At 42.9% G+C, this 23,146-nt stretch overlaps 1 protein-coding gene and 1 long non-coding RNA gene across 2 annotated transcripts in view; both read right to left on the reverse strand.

The window, feature by feature from the left end:
* The window catches only part of SPACA1 (sperm acrosome associated 1), a 30,069-nt gene extending 13,258 nt beyond the window's left edge, over nt 1–16,811 (reverse strand). The window contains exons 1-5 of the mRNA XM_080389428.1: nt 16,217–16,811; nt 12,520–12,576; nt 6,448–6,549; nt 5,959–6,065; nt 5,305–5,440 (exon numbers count right to left, since the gene is read on the reverse strand). Of these exons, the coding sequence (XP_080245554.1) occupies nt 5,305–5,440; nt 5,959–6,065; nt 6,448–6,549; nt 12,520–12,576; nt 16,217–16,358 (544 nt within the window). The 5' untranslated portion in view covers nt 16,359–16,811. The remainder of the gene's footprint in view (nt 1–5,304; nt 5,441–5,958; nt 6,066–6,447; nt 6,550–12,519; nt 12,577–16,216) is intronic.
* LOC308064662 overlaps nt 1–23,146 on the reverse strand; it is a 604,713-nt gene that overhangs the window by 542,187 nt on the left and 39,380 nt on the right. The gene's annotated exons all lie outside the window — the stretch shown is intronic.

The following is a 23,146-nucleotide window of genomic DNA, read 5'->3' on the forward strand; positions in this document are numbered from 1 at the left end:
TTACAGTTAAGGTTACAAAGAGGTATTTAGTAAAAATAGGAAGAACAAATCTTTTTTGAAACATGTGAAGTCTAGTTCAATTGCTTTCAACTTGAAGTCCACAGCCCACTCTGGGTCTCTGGACTACTTCACTACAAAGAATGACCAAAAAAACCACTATCATATATATTCCCAAATTACATTGTAAAACGATCCCTAAAACTGTGCATTCCACTATTAAAAAAAAAAAAAAAAAGAGATTGATAACATATCTCACGGTTTCAAACAGATTGCCTCCAACCCTTACTGAAAGCTTGGCATTCTTACCTTACCTGTTAATTATTTATATTCATATTTATTAAAAAAGGAATGCACTTCAATGCAATGCAGGGCTGGGATACTGCAGATAGATTGTAGGCACTGTTGGATCTGACCTATGAAGATCCATTTACTTATGTAAGCCTGAGCAAGACAGGAAGGAAGGAAAAGAAAGAACGCTCAAATTTAAAATTAAAAAAAATAAAAATAATAATAAAAAAAAAAATAGCTTCCACCAGGGCTCGCTGATTTGAGGCCAGCCCTGTGGCAGAAACCCCAGAGTTTGTGTGGTCCCAGTGCTGGTCATGACTTACGGAAGCCTTTCCAACAGCTCAAATGGTCCAAGCAGTGCACACTCCTACCCCAGTCACTATCTGCTATGCCAATGCAGGGACAACAGGCTGGATTAAAGGAAACAAAAGCATCACCTGTATGGCCACTACCTGCTGCTAAGAAGCTTGGCAGCTTTTTAACGTTCTTTGTGCCATCAGAACAACAGGACCTTAGAAAGTTACTGCTTTCTTATTTGGGCTGAAAGAGATACATCACATACCTCCTTCCCACCAAGCACCAGAGCAGGTTAGCAGCACATACTTTGCTGTGGTGTGGCCCAGCAACTGTATTTGCATTGTACACCACAGTTCAACAAAGCTGTTTTGATTTCTGTGCAGTGCAGTGCATCTCTGGACTGTCCTCTGCCTTTATGGAACCCTCTCCCCTTTAATTTCTTAAATCCAAATACACTCAGAAGCATCTGTTGCCACTGCTAGCATTTCCCTCCAGAAAATATCAGCAATACAAATTCTGTCTCTGCATTCCATTCAGTAATTTCTTTAATAAGAAACAGATTCATAATAATGTAAATCATGTACATCAAGAAGTGGAACACCTGCTTTTTCAGCACCATTTCTGTCCAAAGGAAACCCAGTTCTTCTGCCAGTAGCATTGTTCCTCTTTATCCTCCTCTACCCCTGGGTTTTTCATTGAGCTGGAGTTCCTCCTAGACCATGATGTTGACTGTACAGCAGTGCTCCATTTACAAGCCAGCGCTCAACCAATTGTTTATATGGTCCAGCAGCCAACAGCAGTTCTTTCCACCACTTTGCAGATCCAGCAAGTATGTATCAGTTTGGCAGAAAGGAATGAAATTTTGCCTCTGCAGACTGTTTTATTTCCCCTTAATATAATGGTGATGCATAGCTTTTCTGTTTTCCTTCTAGATTATCTATAAGCCTTTTTCTGTGTATCAAAAATGGATGGATATATGCTAATGAGACAGTAGGGTTACAACACATGGAGGAGATCCAGGCTGTTAATCTTGAGTACGGGGGTTCCCCATTTCATTTCTGTGCAAATGCAAGGACAACATGGCCATGCTGATTGCATGTTTGTACAGTAGCCAGTTACAGAGATGTGACTTTTCTGTCTCAGGGAGGCTCTGGCACTGAAGTCATCAGCAGGAAATGAAGAGAGATGTGGGCTAGAATGGCCTCTGAAACACAGAAACGCTATTGCCTCCATCTTCTCCACAGAAGTGCCACTAGACACACACCCCAACTCTCTCTCTCACTCATGAGAAGCGTGGAGCTTGGAGCACAGCTGGGATCTCAGTAGGCTGACACCCTTCAAATAGCATCCTAATGAGGATCGTTCTCTGTTCTTGCATTCCTCCCTTGCAGAGTCCTCCCTCCTCACAGAACTATTATTAGTACATATGAATAAACCACCTTCCAGTTCCAAAGTCTTTACAAAACGCCGAACAACACAACAGGTGGGAGTGCGAAACAAACACTCTTCAGTGTTTCAGGGTAGTGATTTAGTAAAAAGGAAATATAGAAAAGTCAGTTATTAGAAGATGGGATTTTCCTTGCATAGATTCCAGTAATTTTTAATGAGAATAAAATACTTCTTCCCCCCTGTTCTCTTGCTATAAAAGACAAAGAGAACCCATAGGTCTGAACAGTTCTGAAAACCAAAGAAAGAGCCAAATTATGAAAAAAACCTCACTTATGCAAAAATACCATTATGACTGCTCATCAAAAGGTCACTGAGAAGCACAGTGATCACTGGTAAAGGACACATGGAAGTTCTGTGTGCATAGATTTAAAATTAACTCATACGAAGTTTTGCCACATGGCAAATACACACAAAGTCCTGTGAGGTTTTATCTGCCCTTTTGCAACACGTCTTCCCTCCTCCCACCTCACATGCCTCAAAATCTGAAGCAGAAAGTGTCACACTATGTATTTTCAAGTAGTGTCTTTGGGGCCAGGCTTGTAGGTGGTGTTGCTGAATCTGGTTGCTGCTGTTCACATGGGTGAAACATCAGAGCACTAGAAAGAGAAGGAACGATGAGACAAAAGCAAACATATTTGCCCTTTGTCAGCTACCTTGATAATTTTTAGCTCTGTTGACAACTTCAAGGCTTTCTCTCTAGGAAAGTGCCAACAAGAAAGGCCAACCATGGAGCAAACACGTTTTCACTTCCCCTGCCATGTCCTGTAGTCTCGGCATGAAGAAATTAATCTCTGTGGAATAGTGAAAGGAGTGATCTAGGTGATGAGAAAGATGAAATACATAAGCTTATTGACTTGACTGAGGCACAGAGATCGTCAGAATCCCCCTCAGTTGGATTAAAAAAAAAAAAAAGAAGTAATTTAGGAGGCAATAGAAAGGACCTATTCTTTTCCTGACTAAAACCAATTTGTCCATTCATCTGGTTCAAAGACACCTCCCAAAACATACACAAGACCCTCTCCCCACAGACAGTTTGGACTGCAGTACTAGGTGCCAGTGCCCAGGCAGTGAAGGGCTGCAAGGTGGCCTCTGTGAGACTCATCACTTAAGGACATGGTTTAGTGGTGGACTTGGCAGTGCTAGGTTAAGGGTTGGACCTGATGATCTTAAAGGTCTTCTCCAACCTAAGCAATTTTATGATCCTCTGACCTACCTGTGTGGGGCTGGCAGCCAGCCAGGGTCAGCCCACCACACCTGCCCAGCTTCGGCTGACTAGGAATCTCTGTAGCCAATTTTGGATGCTCAAAAAAATCTAGTTCAGTCCTGTAGATTACCTGAAAGGGGAAATTTTTGTCCTATTTCTGATACCGATTTTGTGATTCTGCTCTTTACATTTCAGCTTGGAGACCGGATAGATAAACGGCAAAGAAAAAGATGTTCACTCAAAGGAAAGACTTAGATTTTCTGGAGTAGATAGAGAAACCATCTTACTTGACAGGGGTGATAAACTTGTCTCAAATTCCCCAACCCTCATTTCAAAATGTCTTTTAATAAGGAACTGGGACAGGCATCATTGTACCATGGGCAGAAATGTTACCCCTTCCCAGAGTCTGAACAACACAGATGAACAGAGCAGCTCTGCAAATACAAGGCAGCAGCTAAGAAAATCGACATCCAAACACAAGGAGTCTTGCCGCATCCACTGATGCTGTCAGAAGGATCTTTCTCATTTCCTCCCAATCCTGTTGCAAATCCTGATCTGGCTAGACTTCTGACCATCCACAGTGAGCAAAACTAGATCTGGTACATTCTCAACCAAAACTTAAACTAATAACTTCTTCTATGTATCTAATTCAGAGTTAGTAATTTCTCAAGTCCAAACAATGCCACTCTTGGGTAAGCAAAACCCGGAAACTCTTTTGGGCATCTGCACACCTCTGTACAAAGCCAAAGGATGCTGATCTGGCACTAAGCAGAACAATCCATTCCTTTTAGGCTACTTAGTAAACCTTACAGCTTGTCTTCCTCAGATTTCTGTATAGTCCTAAATATTTTCTAACTCAATAAATCTCAGTCCTTGTAAGAGGTTCTCAGTGGCTAGGTCTGTTGGACGTGTTTCATCTGACCACTTTTCACCAACACTACTCAGTCACAGCTTAAACACAAGTGTGTGAGTCGTCCTATTGATGACTCACCTACTCAAGTCAATGGAACCACTTGCATGCTTAAACCTAAAACAGATTATGTGCTACGCTAATTCAGGTCTCAAAAAGGAAGTTTGCTCTGTACAAAAAGGAATGTAGAGACTGAATAGTGGGAGAAGGAAAAAAGAAAACAGCTTTCGGTGTTTTGTGACTGCCAGATGGATTTAGAAAGTGAATAAACAAATTCCATGTTAGTGTACAATAGCAGAAAGGACCTCAATAGATATACAGGAAATAGCCTATCTTACTGATGAGAAAGGAAAAAAAGCAGGATTCCCAGGCCACACAGTTTTACCTGGGTAAACAACATGAAAGGGAGAAACCTGGGGAGGAGTATCTCCAAGGATTTCTTTCTAGTCTGCCATAATTTTGCCTAAGACCTAAATCTACATTATTTCAGGAAAAACTTTACATTTTGATGAGCAAGGCAATTTCACACTTTCTCTGATTGGGAAAGATTGAGCTTCCATGTGCTGTTCTCATGGTTTGAGAAAATCAGCACACTGCTACCTTTCCTGACGAAGTCAGCAAAAATCCCATTAGCAGAGGGGGTAAGTAGATAGTACTGGGGAAATGGTTTATGATGCATTCTTCTTCATGTTAAAATTTGCTAGATCCATTGTGTATAAGCAAATTCCAGATGACTACTAAAAGACAAACCCAAAAGATTGTTTTCCTGCTTCAGTGTAGAAGTGGAAAGGAAACTTAAGTGCACAGCCCGTGCTGCTGGTGCTATGTGGTTTAGTGAGGCAAAAAGTACCCTATGCTAACCAACCTGGGTGCAGTAAAAAATAAGCAGGTAATAGGAAAACCTAATTTTAGCTTGAAGTTTTACAAAGGATAAAGAAAATACTCATTCCTACCACAAGGAACCTTTTCATTCTCATTCTGTCATTTCCTTTTATATGTCTCTTTTATTGGCCTGCATTTTATGACAGTCATTACCACAGTGCACAAGCTGCTACCTATACACTGCCAGTGACATGCAATCTTACGAAGATTGAGTACTACATAAAAAACACAAGGCCATATCACTACAAGACTGTAAGCATCTCTGTGAACTTACCAGTTGTTGCGTAGACTGTGTATTTTACAGAGGCAATTATAATTCCATTTTCTTGAGTTTCACACTGGAAAGTAACTGAATGGGTACCTCTGCAAACTTCCATAATAGCTGAATCATTGGGAAGAATGTGTGGTGTCTAGCCATATATAAAAGAGAAGAAAAAAAAAAGGGGGGGGTGTTGTGTTTGTAATTTTTCACATAGATCTGCAAAGATGACTTGCATTGTGTCAGACGCACAGAAAAGTGCTTATTATACTCCAACAGCTTTCAACCTGTCAGGATCTCTTGGCCCCTGGGAAAATTCCGCCACCTCTTCAGCATCTCCTACGCAAACAACTGGGAAGGGCAACGTGGTTGTGACTTGCTGAGATATGTATATGCTCACCAGCCACTATGCCCCATTTTCCTGAAGTAACAGTAAACATTACTCTTCAAAATTATTTCCCTCACATGAACAGGAAAGTGAAGCTGCATAAAGAAGCAAAGCTTTGTGAGTCCTTCTATTACCAACTTTCCAGTCAGAAATCAGGGCTTATTTGCATTATGACAACAAAGGAAATAATCTGCCCAGAAGTCTGAACAATTCAGCTGGAGCATGTGGTAAATGCATGCAGCATGCAATTTTTGTGCACAAAGTGGGATTCAGTTACTCACCTTGCTTGGAATTAACATCTTCCAAACATATTTAAATCGATTTTCAGGAGGTATAGAAATACAAGGCATCTTCACACAGGCAAGGCCCTCAGAAATTGGTATTCCCCCTATAGGAGGAATTTTAAATTAGGTACATCATTACTTAATTAAATACATCTCTGTATAGATCATAAAGTTCATAATTCTGTAAACCACTGAATGTTACTTGGAAATTATGCTTTCCCTTAAAATTGCTTAAAATACTTTTTGCTTGGTCTAATGTCTGGAACCAAGTACACAGCAGAAAAACGGTATTTTACAGGAACTTGAAATCCAGCACACATCAGTACAGAAATGAACCCTGAAACATTACCGCATTTTTTAACAGGGTGATTAGAGGGTGGAATGCAATCATTTTATTCCACTTCCACCATGCTAACAGAGAATAAGGATGTTTCCTTTGAATCAACATATTTACTCTAGATTACCATATCACAGTGTTCCACTTACATCCACAGTCTACTGGCCCCCGACATTCCTCCACTCGGACAAGACATTTTGCTTCAGTCCCAGGGCATCCACGGGTTAACAGAACTTCCCGAATGCCAATACCTATGAGGGGCAAAAAAAAATCTTTCACTCTGAATTTCTTCATTTCCTTCATACTCTCTTTTTCTTTCTCTTTCTTTATCCTGGATGTTAATATGTATCTACCAAATACCAGGCCAAACAGATGTTCTCAGAGTGCCTGCTAAAGCTATCCCATGTTGGTATCTAAGATTTCATGACAATATCTACTTCTGTCAGACACTGCACACCAGGGACTGAGATTCTTAGAGTCATCATGTGTCATCAAAAGAATTGAATATTAATTCAAAACTTTTCTTACAGAAAAAGCATTTGAAAAGAAACTAATATATGTTCTGAAAAAACATTAATTCACTTTAACTACCAAAGCACTCGGGCTCCTGGCCTTTAAATGCTCAAATCAGATGGCACAGAGAACACTGTACAGACTGCCGACTCAGCCTGCCTCCAGTCTCGTGACTGAGTGTCTTCAACTCCCACCAAGGCCAACAGAAACTGAAGGCACGAAAAACCTCCTGGCACTAGGACTGGAGAGTCTGAAGCTACCTAACAGGGACCAACAGTGAGGGATACAGGAATACCACCAACAGCCTCCGGAATGAAGCCTCTCAGAGAACAGAGGCCGGTGGACGGTAACATGGGGCTTCTCACGACAAACAGGTGAAATCAAGTGTTGACCACCTGGACTCCACCTGCAACATGGGAGGGTCGCACTGAAGACAAAGAACGGGAGGGAACCTATTTCAAACATGTAAAGTTAAGGAGAATTCCTACACAATGTTCAAGGAAGCAAAAAGCTGTTCACTCTCACTATCAGGATTTCAATGGGAACATCCTCGTTTTAACAATTACGAACAAATTCAAAACAAGTGCTATAACTGTTTTTGCCAAACAGTGTGTACACAAGTTCATTGGAATGACATAGCTTGTGGGGGAGGCAGGAATAATGTGTTTAGGCCCAGTAAACACTGAAGGTTTTGCCATTTTTCCAGAAGCATTTTGTTTACTAATAGGCATGGAAAGAGAAAGTTAACCCTCCCTTGCAGGAGAATAATAAATAGGAAATTGGTTTGAGCATTGCATTTATGATGCATCTGCCTTCCTTAAATGCGTATTATATAAACCAATGGATTTCAGAATGTCTCAGAGATATCATGTAGCTTGTGAAACAGAACTTCAAGTGACAGAGGGAGACAACACCACTTACTGAAAATGACACAAAACAAGGATTGTTCTCCTCTCCAGAGAATGTCTCATCTCATGATGCAGAGAGACAGAGGTGTAAATGGCAGTGAACTGACATTTTTATTAAAGGCATTCCTCTTTCTTCAGTGACATCTAGTTTTTTTTAGCTAACAAAAAAGACAGGAAACCTATGAAAAGCCAAAAGGCTGGGTACTGGGCTAACTGTAGTCACATTCATCAGGTAGCATCTCACCATGTCTTATCTATGGGAATAATAAAATGTGAAAAGTATATTGTACTCAAAAGGGTTCATGAAAAAAACCCTTTTAATTACACCTACAAGTTCTTTTGGTACTCCTCTGCCTCTTCCTTTTGGACAGCTTTTCCTTTCATTCCCATGTTTCCTTTCCCCACCTCTTCTTAGTAGCTGCCAAAGCTGATGAAATTAATCTCCTGAGATGCTTAACAAATTAAGTCTTAACTTCAACAAGTCATACAAGTTAACCTAACAGAAAACTGGCCACAATGCAGTAAAATAAATTACCTAAATTAAATTCACCATAGAGAAATGTAAATTAATAGACTGGGGCAGAAGTGGTAAAGAAAGATGATCCACAAAGAACTGGATACTTAGCAATACAAGAGAAATCGAGAGGTAAGAGTGGCCAAAACAATTAGACCACAAAGAGAGTATGGCAAAACTGAGGCAAGTATGACAAGGTATTATTAAATATGTTTTAATTATGCTTTAATGCCTCTGTAAATATGGACTATGACTACAGGAGCAATGGATCTGAGCCACAGCATTACTGGGAAAAAATTAAGACAACTGAGTCATTTCAGAAAGCAAGAAATAACAAAAGACTTGATAGATGGATCTAGAGGGTAAGGACTGTGAAGGAGACAAAGAGCTTACAGCTTTACCGGAACAACAAATGTAAAATCACAGAATCATAGAATGGTTTGGGTTGGAAGGGATCTTAAAGATCACCCAGTTCCAACTCCCTTGCCACGCGCAGGGACACCTTCCACCTTCCACCAGACCAGGTTGCTCAAACCCCATCCAGCCTGGCCCTGAGCACTCCCAGGGATGGGGCACCCACAGCTGCTCTGGGCAGCCTGTGCCAGTGCCTCCCCACCCTCACAGTAAAGAATTTCTTCCTAGTATCTAATCTAAATCTACCCTCTTTCAGTTTAAAACCATTACCCCTTGTCCTATCACTACATGCCCTTGTCAAAAGTCCCCCCCAAGCTTTCCTGTAGGCCCCCTTTAGGTACTGGAAGGTTGATACAAAGCTTCCCTGGAGCCTTCTTTTCTCCAGGCTGAGCAACCTCACCTCTCTCGGCCTGTCTTCATAGGCATTCCAGCCCTATGATCACCTTCATGGCCCTCCTCTGGACTGAGTCCAAGAGGTCTATGTCCTTCTCCTGGGGACCCCAGAGCTGGACGCAGGACTCCAGGTAGGGTCTCATGAGAGCGGCACAGAGGGGGATAATCATCTCCCTCGACCTGGTGGTCACACTTCTTTTGATGCAGCCCAGGACACAGTTGGCTTTCTGGGCTGCAAACACACATTTTCAGGCCGTGTTGAGCTCCTTGTTAACCAACAACCCCAAATCCTTCTTCTCAGGGCTGCTCCAAAACCATTCTCCACCCAGCCTGTATTTGTGCTTGGGATTGGCCCAATCAATGTGTAGGCCTTTGCATTTGGCCTTGTTGAACTTCATGAGGTTCACACAGGCCTCCCTCTCAAGCCTGTCAAGGTCCGTCTGGATGGCATCCCTTCCTTCTAGCATGTTGACTGCTCCACACAGCTTGGTGTCACTGGCAAACTTGCTGAGGGTGTACTCAATCCCAGTGTCCATGTCACTGACAAAAATGTTAAACAACACTGCTCACAATCCCAACCCCTGAGGAATGCCACTCATCACCAGTCTCCACTTGGACATCAAGCCATTGACCGCAGCTTTTTGAGTGTGACCATACAGCCGATTCCTTATCCACCATGTTGTCCATCCATCAAATCCATGTCTCTCCAATTTAGAGACAAGGATGTTGTGCAAGACGGTGTCAAAAGCTTTGCACAAGTCCAGTAGATGATGTCAGTGGCTCTTCACTTATCCGCTGTAACCCCGTCATAGGCGGCCACCAAATTGTCAGGCATGATTTACCCTTAGTGAAGCCATGCTGGCTGTCACTAATGGCATCCTTATTTTCCATGTGCCTTAGCATAGTTTCCAGGAAGATCTGCTCCATGATCTTGCTGGGTACAGAGGTGAGACTCACTGGCCTGTAGTTCCCCAGGTCTTTCTTTTCTCCCTTTTTAAAAATGGGGGTTATGATTCCCCTTTTCCAGTCAGTGGGAACTTCACTGGACTGCCATGACTTCTCAATTCGATGGATAGTGGCTTAGCCACTTCATCTGCCAGTTCCCTCAGGACCCACAGATGCATCTCATCAGGTTCCACGGACTTGTGCACCTTGAGGTTCCTTAGATGATCTTGAACCTGACCTTCTACAGTGGGGAGTTCATTCTCCCAGTCCCTGCCTTTGCCTTCTGTGACTTGGGTGGTGTGGCCAGAGCACTTGCCAGTGAAGACTGAGGCAAAAAAGTGACTGAGTACCTCAGCCTTCTCCATGTCCTGGGTAATCATGTCTCCCGTTTCCTTCCAGAAAGGGCCCACACTTTCCCTAGCCTTCCTTTCATCACCAAGGTATCTATAGAAGTTTTTCTTGTCACCCTTCATGTCCCTGGTAAGATTTAATTCTATCAGGACTTCAGCTTTTCTAACCTGATCCCTGGCTACTCAGTTTCTCTGTATTCCTCCCAGGCTACCTGTCCTTGCTTCCACCCCCTGTAAGCTTCCTTTTTTGTGTTGAGTTTGTCCAGGAGCTCCTTCTTCATCCATGCAGGCCTCCTGGAGCTTTTGCCTGACTTCTTGCTGGGATGCATCGCTCCTGAGTTGGAGGAGATGATCCTTGAATATTAACCAGCTTCCTTGGGCCCCTCTTCCCTCCAGGGCTTAACCCCATGGTACTCTACTAAGTAGATCCCTGAAGAGGCAAAAGTCTGCTCTCCTGAAGTCTAGGGTAAACATGCCATGCACTGAATAGCTCAGACTAGAATGAAGGCTATGAACATGATCTGAACTCCAGATATGAGATGATGCCTTTGTCTTTTTTGTTAGAGCTTTCCTTTCCTGATTCTTCAGCAAGATCGTATAATTTTCAGAATTAAAGTGGTTAAACATATTGTATTGGGTCTGGCTGGGATGGAATTAATGTTCCCTACAGCATCTCTTATAGTGCTGTGCTTTGTATTTGTAGCTGGAATAGCGTTGATAACACACTGATGTTTTGGCTACTGCCGAACAGTGTTCCCACAGCATCGAGGCTGTCTCTTCGCACCCCCTCCAAAGACCAGTAGGCTGGGAGTGGGCAAGAGGCTGGAAGGGGACACAGCCAAGACATCTGACCCAAACTGATGAACGTGATATTCCATACCATACGATATCTTGGTCTTCATATTAGCCACTACGAATACTGAGGCCCTACGTCATAGCAAGTGGCTGGACATCACCTGCTGATGGGAAGCAGAGAATAATTTTGTTTGTTTGTTTCCTTTGCTTCTGTGCACAGGCTTTGCTTTTCTTTATTAAAATGCCTTTATCTCGACTCACAACTTTTTCTTCTTATTTTTCCCCATGTCCCACTGAGGAGGTGAGTGATCGAGTGGCTTGGTAGACACCTGGCATCCAGCCATAGTTAACCCACCAGAACATTAACTCTGAGGGACCAAAGATAAAACCGAGACGAAATTTAGTGAAACTCCCTGGAAATACAGAACATTTAAGACATCTGCTAGAGGGATGGGACATCAAGAGCAGTTTCTTATATCCAAAAGATGTGTGCATCAGAGCAAGTGAGGTAACTAAGAGTATGGGGATACATATACAGTATCAATATACAGAACATATAAGCAGATTTGACATTATGAAGTGAAGAAAGAGAAATATTAAAGTATGTAGAAGGAAAAAATCTTTTAGACCCATAACGTCCTAAGATGTGAAACAGGAGGGGATTAAGGAAGTTCTAGCATATGAAAAAGTGACTGGGGAAAAAAAAGGCATACTCTAGAAAACATCAGATTGACGGGGGCAAAACCTCACTTTTCTCTGTGGTCTTATGAGAAGCTGAATTTGTTCAGAAAAAAATTGATAGCATTTCTGATTCAAGGCTGCTTCCTAAGCAGTAAAATTACCACCTCAGAGCAGTTTCTATCATCACCCCAAACACAGAGATGTCTTCTTAAAGCTCATCTCATCTTTCCTCTCTCCCTTCCTACTCCAAAATGATACCTCTTCTTGCCATCACACAATTTATAAATTGTATAAATGTGGAATACAGAACAGGCTACTGCAGGCAAGCAATTTTTTGGCAATATTGTATGTGGGAAGACATCTGTGAGAAGCATCAGAAGATCTTTCATCTTCTGAACATCTCACAGATGTTCACAAATAGCGAAAATTGTTACTTTGGGGAAGGCAGCTCATGTGCCAATAAACGTAGGGAACTGGTTTAAAATAGGAGCTTGCAGGCTGTGAAATTAATAAAACAACAGATCTGACCTAAACTCCTAATGACAATCAGCCTGATTGTTTTTGTTAATTATAGTTATTGGCAATTGAAACCAATGAGAGGTGAACAAGGGCAAGCAAATTACAACTGCTAAATTGCTACAGTTAGCACTTTTTTTTTCCCAAAAAAACAAATGACAATATGTTTTATTCATCTGCTTTGCTACTTACCACATGTAACTGTGCATGCTCCATATTCTACTTCTGCGGACACAGTGGCATCCAGACCTGAACACAAAGTCTAAAGTTACATCTCTAATACAATGACAGGGGTGGAAATTCCCAATTAACGGGAAACCCACTCCTTGAAATCTCTGCTACTTTTTAGTTGAAATGTGAAATTTGCCAACATTTTTTCTTTCACTAACTAGATGAGAAAAACAAGACATTTATGAAAAATTTATCATAAAATCCAGTCTGAATAGCATTCATGTTTAAACCTTAAGATGATTCTTTAAAAGGAAAAAAGCCGTAATTTTCTTCTAAAGCAGACTATGATGTTAAATTAGTCTACTGAATGCTCTGGGAAGTGCAGTGTCTAGGTTCTACACAAATAATAGGTCCTCCCTGAAAAGAGTTAAGAAAAATTTTCATGAAACAATATTCAGTTAACTCATTTCCTTGTTCTTTCTGGCTAATGTATGCCTTCCCACATGATTTTTTTCCCCATCACACTTCAAGGTCAAGTTTAGACAGCCAGCACAAAGATGAGTCAACCAGGTACAGTATTTTAATTAGATACTAGGGTTTTAATCACTGTGATTGGGTTCCTTCCATTTTTTAATGGTACTTTGAGGTTACAAAATGGGTTTCACAGAATGTACAAAAGCAAAAGGTTCTCATCTCCATCTGGGATTCAAATCTGGATTATATATTTTATTCCTAATAGCATGCAATTTGAATGTTTGTTTATAAGGATGCTGAGATACAGTAACTGTTTTATAGAGAAACTAACTTAGTGAAACTCCTTTGGAAATTATTCATTAAATAAGCAATAGGTCTTTTCAATTCTTCCAAATGCAAAGAGAAAGTCACTATGACTGCTTTTGCAAGTCTGCACTGCCAGTCCCTCCTACTCAGATTATTTTTTTCTGATAACAAATACTCACCAATGTAAAGTTTGCTTTCACTGTCTCTCAGTTTTTTATATTCAAGATTTATGTTTACAAAATGTTATTTCTGTGCAGCAATGCAAGTTTATATATCACTTCTTGCTACTAAATCTCTGAGTAACATTTACATTTTTCACACACTATCCAAAACTTTAAATTTCTCAGGTTGAAAGGAATGGATCCATTTTTCTTGCAGTCAGTGATACACAAATATAAAACCTTTATTTCTCCATTGTAAAGGATTTAGACTACAGCAGCACGGTGCATTCTCCACAATAATACGCTGATACTGAACTCTTTTCCCCAACATTATAAATAAGCCATCAAAATCTTACTCTCCTGTTATCTCTAACTGTCTCTATGGTTTTGACATTTACTTCAGCATATAAGCTGTGCTCGTCAGAACAGTCTTCTAGCGTATGCACAACAATCCTTAAACAGTAGCTATCCAGTTGAATGATAAAACCCCCAACTTTAGCCAAAACATAAGGAAAAAAATGATAAGATTAAAATCCTATGAAAACAGAGACAACCTTTAAAACAGCTAGTGTATCCTCAAACTATCTCTAATGAGCCATAAAAATAACAACTTCTTTAGAAGATGGTACCCACCATGGACATCCTATCACATTTCCCTTAGCTTCTTTTCTATCGGACAGTCATTCAGCTGTCTTGTCTAACATCAACTACCACAGCACAGCAGAGAGGAGGAGGAGAACTTAAAGATCCTGTCTACAGTCTAAATACAGTCCTGTTTAAATATACCTGTTTTCAACTTGGTACAACACGAGTTGCACTTGTTCACCTATGCAGAATAAACAAATATGCAAAAATGAATGGGAGGGGGGACTAAACCAGCTTCAGATTATGTTAATTCTCAACTCAATAGATTTCTGATGATTCGTATCAGCTTATGGTAAGCCCCAAACCTCTACCCTGAAAGTAGGCATTATTGTAATTCAATTTTGAGGTGACAAGCTGAGTGTAGCCACAGCAGGATGCCATCAGGTCTGAAAGGAGAACCTGCTATTTCCCATCCAGACACAAATTAAAAAAAAAAAAAAAAAAAAAGGCTTTAGAAACAAGCAGAGACACAAAATACAAAATTTCAGATATTACTAATAAAAGGCGAGGGACTTTGCTAACCAGTGAAAGCAAACTTCTAATGATAGGTGAAGATATGAACTTTCAGGATGCTTCTGGCTTCAGGAGCACCACAATGCACAACATGGCTCTTTTGTCAAAGATGCATAATGATCAACTGACTATAGCTCTAAATAAAAAAGATACTGTAAGTAATACTCCAAATAAAACTTTAAACACATCTAAACATTAAAAGCTGACTTGTTGTAAATGAACAAGTTGATCAGGAATCACCAATCCTGGTTTCTGATTTAATGATTTTTTTAAAAAAAGCAACAAAAAGAAACTAAGGGAAACTGAATCAGACTCAATTATAAACCTCTGGATAGCGTAACACTTTTTATATGAACCTTCCGTGCCAATGTCACAATACAAAGTTTTGGGTTGCTTACTTTACTTGCATTTCCTCTGTACATTTTAAATGAACCAAAATGTTAAAGACAGCTCCTGGCAAGAAACTACAGATCTTTCTACTTACATGAGAAGGCTGGTTCTAGTTGCATGGGGTTCAGATAAAAAAAATAGTGTCAGCCCTATGCAAAACGAATTATGTATATAACTTCCATTAGCATTAATAGGAGTTATATATGTAAATCCCACACATGCTGAGATAAGAATGTGCTAAGGAACTGCATTTACATTCCTGTCAGGGGACTGCAATTAGTACCAGCGCAGCAAAGCAGTCTGTATTCCTCTCTACATTTGGAAGCCTTGTAAAACCTATGTAGAACAGAAATCTTTGCCATTGTACACCATTTTAATTACAAGCCGCATCACAGCATATATGCAGAACATTTTGATAAACACTCTAAAAGCCCGCAGAAGTGCTACCAAAAATGTCAAAGAGAGAGCACACGAAGTCACGGTTGTGAACCCTGGGGGAACTTGCTCACTCCTGAGCTAGGCATCTCATTCCTGCCAGGGATTGTGGCTTTAGTACTTGCGGGGTCCTGAAGGTCAAAGTGGAGTGGGGAGGGAGAGCAGCACTGCTCCGTCCCCGAAGTGTCACCCCAAGGGGCAGCTCAGGGGACGAAGGCTTCCCCGGACGGAAATCTTTCCATGGGGAATCGGCTTTGCACTTGACTACGCGTGAGCCGTGACCCCGTGCGGTTCGTTGCGCGAGCAGAGGCGGAGGGGGCTGCGGGGGCTCCCGGCGGCCCGGCGCCCACCCCTGCGGCTACCAGAGCAACAGGCAGATCCGGCGCTTCCCCCGCCTCCCCAGCACGTCCCCAGAGCCCCGGCCGGAGGGGTCCCTGTGCTGCTGCCTGGCTCCGCACAGCATCGAACCGGCCGCGGCCCCTCCCGCTGCCCGCCTGTGGCACCCGGGAGGGGTCGTTCGGCCCCGGCGGCGAAGGCGGCTGCCCGCACCCGCAGCGCCCGCTCTCCGCACGAAACCTGGTCTCCCCGCGGCGCGGCCGGGCACCCCTGCCTCCGGAGAGGGCAGCCGGGCGGCGAAGGGGAACTCCCCTCGGCGGGAGCGGACATCGCCCCATCTGCGGGAGAAGCCATGCGGGGAGAGAGCGGGCAGGCGGCCGGGCTGAGGGGAGCCCACCGCCCGCCCCGCTCCGGGAAGGGCCCGCCAAGGGCGCCCACACCGCTCGGGGACGCCTCACCCGGCTCGGCGAGCCCGCCCAGGGGCCTCGCCACCTCCGCTCTGCTGCCGTTCACGGCGGCCGCCGCCGGCGAGGGCAGGAGCAGAGACATGAGCAGGAGCAGGGCCGGGCGCCCCGCCGCGCCGCCCGCCCTCAGCGCCATGCCCCGCGCTCGCCGCCCGGCAGCTCCGGCGCCTCACAATGCGCCCGGCCCGGCGGGGCTGTGACGGGGCGCCCGGCGCGGCCCCGGCCTCCGGGCTGCTGCGCGGGGTGCTCGGCGGGCCCGGGGCCGCAGGCTGAGGCTGGCAGCCGCAGTGCGAGCGGTTCGTGGCCGCTCCTTGGCCTGACTTCGTGATAAAACTGGCGGCAAACTTCGCGGCACCGAAGGATCAGCCTGCCGGTTAAAGGTGGGCCTGAACAGTAACGTTCGCTGTTGCAACTGAAGCATGCAGTTCTTCTCCAAAGTCCAGAAAAAGCAGATTTAGATTAAAATTCTTGTGGCTGACTCCAATGGCTTAAAATACTACCCAACAGCACCTTTCAAGGCCCGGTATGCCGGAGCCCTGTGCAAGCCAGGGAAATGCACCTGCATGCAGCACACCAGCAGCTCTGAGCGAGGTGCTGGGCCGGCAGGCAGAGAATACAAGAACCTGCTTGCAGTAAGCATCCCCGCAACCCAAACCCAGTGTTTGTAAGCAGTGCTCCCACATTTTCACACAGAATCCACAATGCAATCTCTGCTTTAATGTTAAGAAAACCTCTGCAGATGTCCCAAGCTATCTGGGCAAGAACTTCCCCCTCAGGGACCACGATTTCCACCAGCAATTGCATTTCCTCGGAATGCAGACAGGCAGGCAACAGGGCATTGCTTCTGTTTGCAGAGCTGGACCTGGGCTGCTTCCATGTGAAATCTGCTTCCATGAGAGCTGCAAACGAACAGAGCTTTCCACACATCTGAGACTACCTGTGTATCTTACCTGTTTGACTTAGCCTTTCTTTCATTATTTCTTCCCAGGGCACCTGCTCTCACCTGTGCAAACATGGAACAAAATTCCTGGAACTGATTAAGCTACTTCCCCAAAGGCTAGAAAAGAGATTATTACTTGGGAGGCTCTCAGGTGTTGAAGGCAGAGAAAGCTGGGGAAGTGGGAAAATACTGTTTTGATGGGTAGTGAACCATCATTTATTCAATAAAGTTCATGAAGCTGTCAAAGTTAATGTTGTCAAAAAAAAAATTATATCCTTAGTAACAGCTCCTATTTCTGTGTCTTCAGGACCCAAAGTCATCTAGTACTAGAAAAAAAGTCAGCGTTGAATAAAACCAGCTGTGTCTAGGGAAGGGAAAAAAGACTGACCAAGTAGATTAAATCCAAGTGTCTATTCTAGTTTTTATTTCATCGAGTCATTTTCAACACTCTTTCCTACCTATGTTTGTGTATGTGTAAAATATACCTGTATATACACACAGATGCACATATATTCTGTGCCACTGTGGCTGCTTGTGATGGAGTGCAGGAGACAGTTAACATGAAGGAAAGACAAATAATTTCCGGGAACAGCAGGGCTACCTACTTCTCTGGAAGAAATAGACCTTTACCATTTCTAGAGAATAAGCAGGAACTCAGCTTTTTAGGCTGGGACCTAGTAAACACCTGGATGGCATTTGGTGTATATACTCAACATTATTAATTAGTAGCAATGTATTTTCCATTCCTTCCTTGTACTTCACAGACTTGGTGTTGATCTTGATATCTTTCTACAGTCTATCTTCTGCCCAGGCTCTCTCTCTCTTTTTTTTTTTTTTTTCTGGCCCTTATTTTTCTGTTGTTATAAAAAAGGGGGATAACAATACTAATGGCAATGGGCTATATCGATTTGGCTCATGCTGTTAAAAGGCTCTGTGGAGCAGTAGCAAGCTCCCAAGCGGGCAGAGCTGTTCCACCTACTTGTGTTGCTCTCACAGCTGGCTGTACCACAGGCTGCCCAGAGAAGACTGGCAAACAAACAGCTTGGAAAGAGCTTGCAGCTGCCTGTTCTTCTCCCCAGCCTCAGGACAGCCATAAAGTGTTTCTGCAGTGGGAGTGTGTATTTGGAAGCTTTATTCCAGGCTGCTCCTTTTCTCTCCTGGCTTGGCACCATCTCCCACACAATCGTTTTCCTCAGCCATTTACAGGAAGAACAGTCTGCCTGGACTTGTAGCCGGTATCACTCCCCTCCCCAGGGTTAGGAGCGGTGGGCAGGGTCACAGTACTGCTTAAAATTATGTGGAGCTGGAGATGCAGCTAGGAGCAGCAGAGGGCTTCTTCACTGCTACAAACACCTGGAATATGATTAGCTCTCAGTTCTGCCCTCAGGCTATGGAATGTGGACTGTCAATGTAGCCACATAATGCAAAAAGGTTTCTTGCTGACTTTATTAGTCTAGTTGCTAATTAATAGACCAAATTATACCTTTACCACAATACCAACAGATCTGTACTTTAGTCTGAAATTCTCAGTAATAACGGGCCAGATTAGATGCTCAGCAGTTTTCTGATTTTATAGCTGTACTTGCGAAAGGTTGAAGTGGTGTGTAGCCAAATGACATAGACACCATTTAGAGTGAGCCAGAGCAGACGTGTCTCTTTTATTCACACGGATAACCCAGGTTGTTAACAAGATAAGGAAGATGTTTGATACTCTTAGAAAACAGGAGTTCCATGCAGTGCTGGTTTCTGCAACAGGACTCTGTTGGTCAATAGAATGTCTTTGTTCTCTGTGCATGGGCCAATAAATAATTCTGCAAGTTGTACCTCATTGAAAGCTTCTGCAGCAGGAGCTCATGCCAGAAGGTCAGCACATCTGTAGTGGTCAAGGGGAGGTGGGCAACAGTTCTGAAAAACGCCTCCTCTTGTTTTGTTCCTATGCACAGATAATGGCATGCTTCTTCCACTGGGTAAGAATTGTTGCCATAGTAATGTTTCCAGCACTCCTTTGGATCAATAGCAGAACAGAGGGTTTTTCAGGTATTTCTGTTGTTTGCAAGCCTGCTGTCATGCCCCATATATATATTTGTGTTCCCTTCTATAAAGCTTCCCATAAATTGTTAAGGGCTGAATCTACCAAAGTGTGGATTTAGTCACTGCACCACCACTTTCAGCAACCACCTTCAACATGTAGATCGTCAGAATCTGCCCATCTGCTCTACACATGTCAGAAGACTCTATACGTGCTGTATGGAGGCCCCTACATAACCTAGCAGTTAGGGCATATCTCAGCATTTGCAGTGAGCTAATTTAGATGTTTACTGGAAACAGTCCCATTCCCAGTATCCAATTTGCAACAGCCATGCTGTGCAGGAGATTTAAGAGTCAATATGAACCATTCATGCTAGTTGACCTCAGTGTTGGAGAATGGCTGCAAGCACGATCAATGTGTGAAGACAGGCTTTGGTTAAAGAAGAAGCATTGCCACATCTAAATGTTTTTGTGAATTTAACATGGAGAGCTGAGGACAAACTATTCTGAGGTAGAAGTGTTCTACTTGCCATATTGATATGCAAGCAATAAAGGAGAGCACAACTTGCTAACAATATATTTTGCATCTTTTTAGGAAAAACAGCTCAAACTCGACTTAGATTTCTCCATGGAATAGTGATTCTTTTACTTCAGTAGTTTATATCTAAACTACTTACTATTCACAAGCCTATTATGCATTTTTCTATGCCTAGATTCCTTTACAAAGGGTGTTTACCTACAGATGCTGCACAAGGCTCCTTCAGGTATTACAGTTATTCACTTGTAATTGGAATGGGAGCATGCTATCTTCTGCAATTATGTGGTACATTTTTTAAATAGCGACTAATATTTCATTGCCTGCTGAAAACATCTCCAAATCACAAATACAAGTGGCTTCTGCGGGAACAGCGGTAATCAGCACCATAGACACAACTCAGAGAGATTCATTAGAGTTCCCCAGCAATTCCTAGGCTGGTGTCTGCATGCATGTATCACCACTGAGCAGAAGAAAAATGTGCACTACTTCTTTTCCTCTTACCTGACATTTCTCAAGAGATCTGGTATTTCATATCTACTTACTCTCCCCCTTCCTTGCTTCCACCAAAACTGGAGGAGCTATCCTTTATCTTCTGCAACTCCTTCTTCCTTACTGGCAACGAGGCCCTCTTGCCTACATGACTACCTGGCCTTCCAGAAAGGAAGACAAGAGAAGTGAGTAGGGGAGGAGAGTATACATGCCTTGGTTTTGTCATGAGACGGAGTCAGGATGCATCTAGGCTACTGGACACTGGAAAACACTCTCGAGTCCTGTGGTTTGTATGTACTTCCTTGTCTTTGTGGCCTTGTGAAGAGAAAGACAGGGGAATTCAGCTGAGATTTCTTGCTGTGGATGACAGCATGCTGTGATGTTATGATTTTGCCCATGTTATTTAGGAGGTACACCCACGTTCCTGACACCCAGCCTTTTCAACAACAATACTTATTGAATATTTTATGCCAGAAATATTAGAGAATTCAGATATATTGTTGGCCTTTCTGATATAGTCCCATCCATTTTCCTGTTAAACTGAAGAGAAGATAAGATTGAGAGTGTGAGGAGAGAGAGACTGAGAAATGGGGAGAATCCCTGCTGAAACAGTACAAACCAGAGGTCATATTTTGCTCCCACTGTTACAGCCCTTTTTGGTCAGAGGGGTTGTTCAGATATAAGTTGGGACTGAATAAAAGTAGTATTAGTTAAAAGCCTGCTCACGTGAAGTTTTCTTAATAATATCATGAGGATCAAGATCCAAGCCCTGAACATGAACAGTCCTGAAAAGGTGCAGTTTTATCTGTTTCCAGCTTGCACTCAGCACCACCAAAAATAAAGTCTGCACCATCCAGGAGATTCCAGGTTTCACAAGTAAATGGATAAATTCATGGGCTGGCTTTTCAGGACCAGAAATGTTGCTTTCAAATACAGCAACTGTAGGCATGCACATTACCTGGTCAACCAGGTCTTTCTGTTAAAAGTCTAGCTGATACCTTAGATCATTTCAGGAAGCTAATTGCTGTAGTGTGGCCTTACTTTTTAGCTCAGTTGCTGTTTGTTCCCTAAGGGAATGCCCCCAAGGCTACCCCCTGGCACTTCAGCCTTTCTGTTTACCCACTCTCTCATCCAGAATTCACCCGCCTCCACATGGTGTTCCTTGGCATCCTCACTAGCACAGAGCTCACAGTAACTCTAGCTTTTCTCTTCTCTGCACACAAGCAAGAAAAATGCCTGCGGATAATTCAACATGCGAGAGCCCTGCCACCTGGCCAGAGGCAGACTGTAAGGCACTGCTAAATAGATTCCAGAGCTTCCACACTGTCCTACCAGCTTTCCTCATTCAGGCAGCTCATTGCATTCAGGAATCATGCTGGTTTTTTCTGCTGTCCCCTGCAGTTTGGCAGAAGCATCCTCTGAGGAGTCCTAGCAAGAGCTAATGCTTATTAACTCCTCCTCAGATATCCATGGGTCTGGATGCACTGAGATACCATGGTAATGAGAGCATTAAGAGCATCTAGGCAGACAAACAGACAGACAGTAGTGCCACAGTTAAGGGAGAAATTTTGCCAGTAGATATTTCATCAAATTAACTGTTGTGTATTCTGAACAGAGAAGCATGACTATGCAACCTGAGTGTATGGTGAACTTAGTGGTTGCCTGCTATGACAGCTTTTATATGATATCACAGAGCCTCTGGCAAATACGCAATTAACAAGACACTTAAAAAATTAAAACATCGAGCATTTGACAAGCTGTGTTATTAAAAGGGCTTCTTCAATAGTACAGGGTTTCCCTGGCAGTGATGGGGAGCCAAACCAATCTCCCAGATTACAGTTCTTGAAAGGATGGAATTAAATCACTTTAAAAGACTGCCTCTTGCATAGCCTACCCTTAAAAGTCACTACAACCATTTCTGATAAGGATTTCAAAGTACAAGATCCATTTCTCTCTTAGATGCTGATCAGCTATGCACCATTCCCTTATGTGCATTTGCCTTGATAAAAATAAACCTTGATTGACTCAGGTGCGGAAATTAGGAATTGCCTTGAATATGTTTGCTTGTTTGTTTGTTCTCAAGCATAAATTATGTTTGGACAATAAGGGTGCGGCTCGCCGAAGGGCTGAGCACCTGCAGCTCACGTTCCATTCAGCTGGAGCTATAAATGCCAAGCAGCTCTGAAAAGCCAGGGTTGTAACTGTTCTGCTGGGCGAGATTTATCCAAACAGTGTTGATCGACAACTAAATCTCAGTATAGGGCTGCCTTTCCCTTTCCAACCCACCGTGTTTACTCAGAGGCCTAGATTCTGTGTAGAACATTCAGAATAATTTTGTTTAATTAAAAGACTGCAGTGAAAAGAAAGAAAGGCAAAGATATGCCTTGTTCTGCAGTACAATAAAAAATAAGTAAATACAGTTCCAGTTAATTATCCATCACTCAATACAGAGACTTCTACTTAATCTAATCGCTGGTTAATTAGATTGTCTGTTTTATTTGATCAAATCTACTGTAACCAAATCATCTGCATTTGCATTGTGCTTTGTATTTTGATGATTCTCTATTATTAAAAAGGTCACTCTTAGGTCAACTTAGGCCTGTATTTGTTGTTTAATACAACAGGATTTCACATTACCTAAACCTCTTTCTGCAGAACCCAGTTTGAGGCTCAGACTTTTAGAGCTATGCAAGTACTGAAGGATCTAAACCCTAAGATTTTCAAAGCAATTAGATGTCCCACTCTGATTAAAAAGCAGTATCTTTGACAATCCAGGCAACATTCAGTGAGGTATTTCCCAGAATCAGCAAGGTATTTCAATGAGGAGTGAAGGACCTAAACGAAAAATACACGCAAGAAAGGGTTTAGGCTCACCATTTCTAACTGAGAGTCCATTCCATTTCCTTGTGGCGGTCCCAAGGCAGGCCAG

Source organism: Falco punctatus, assembly GCF_963210335.1.
Source record: "Falco punctatus genome assembly, chromosome: 5".
Taxonomy (NCBI): Eukaryota; Metazoa; Chordata; class Aves; order Falconiformes; family Falconidae; genus Falco; species Falco punctatus.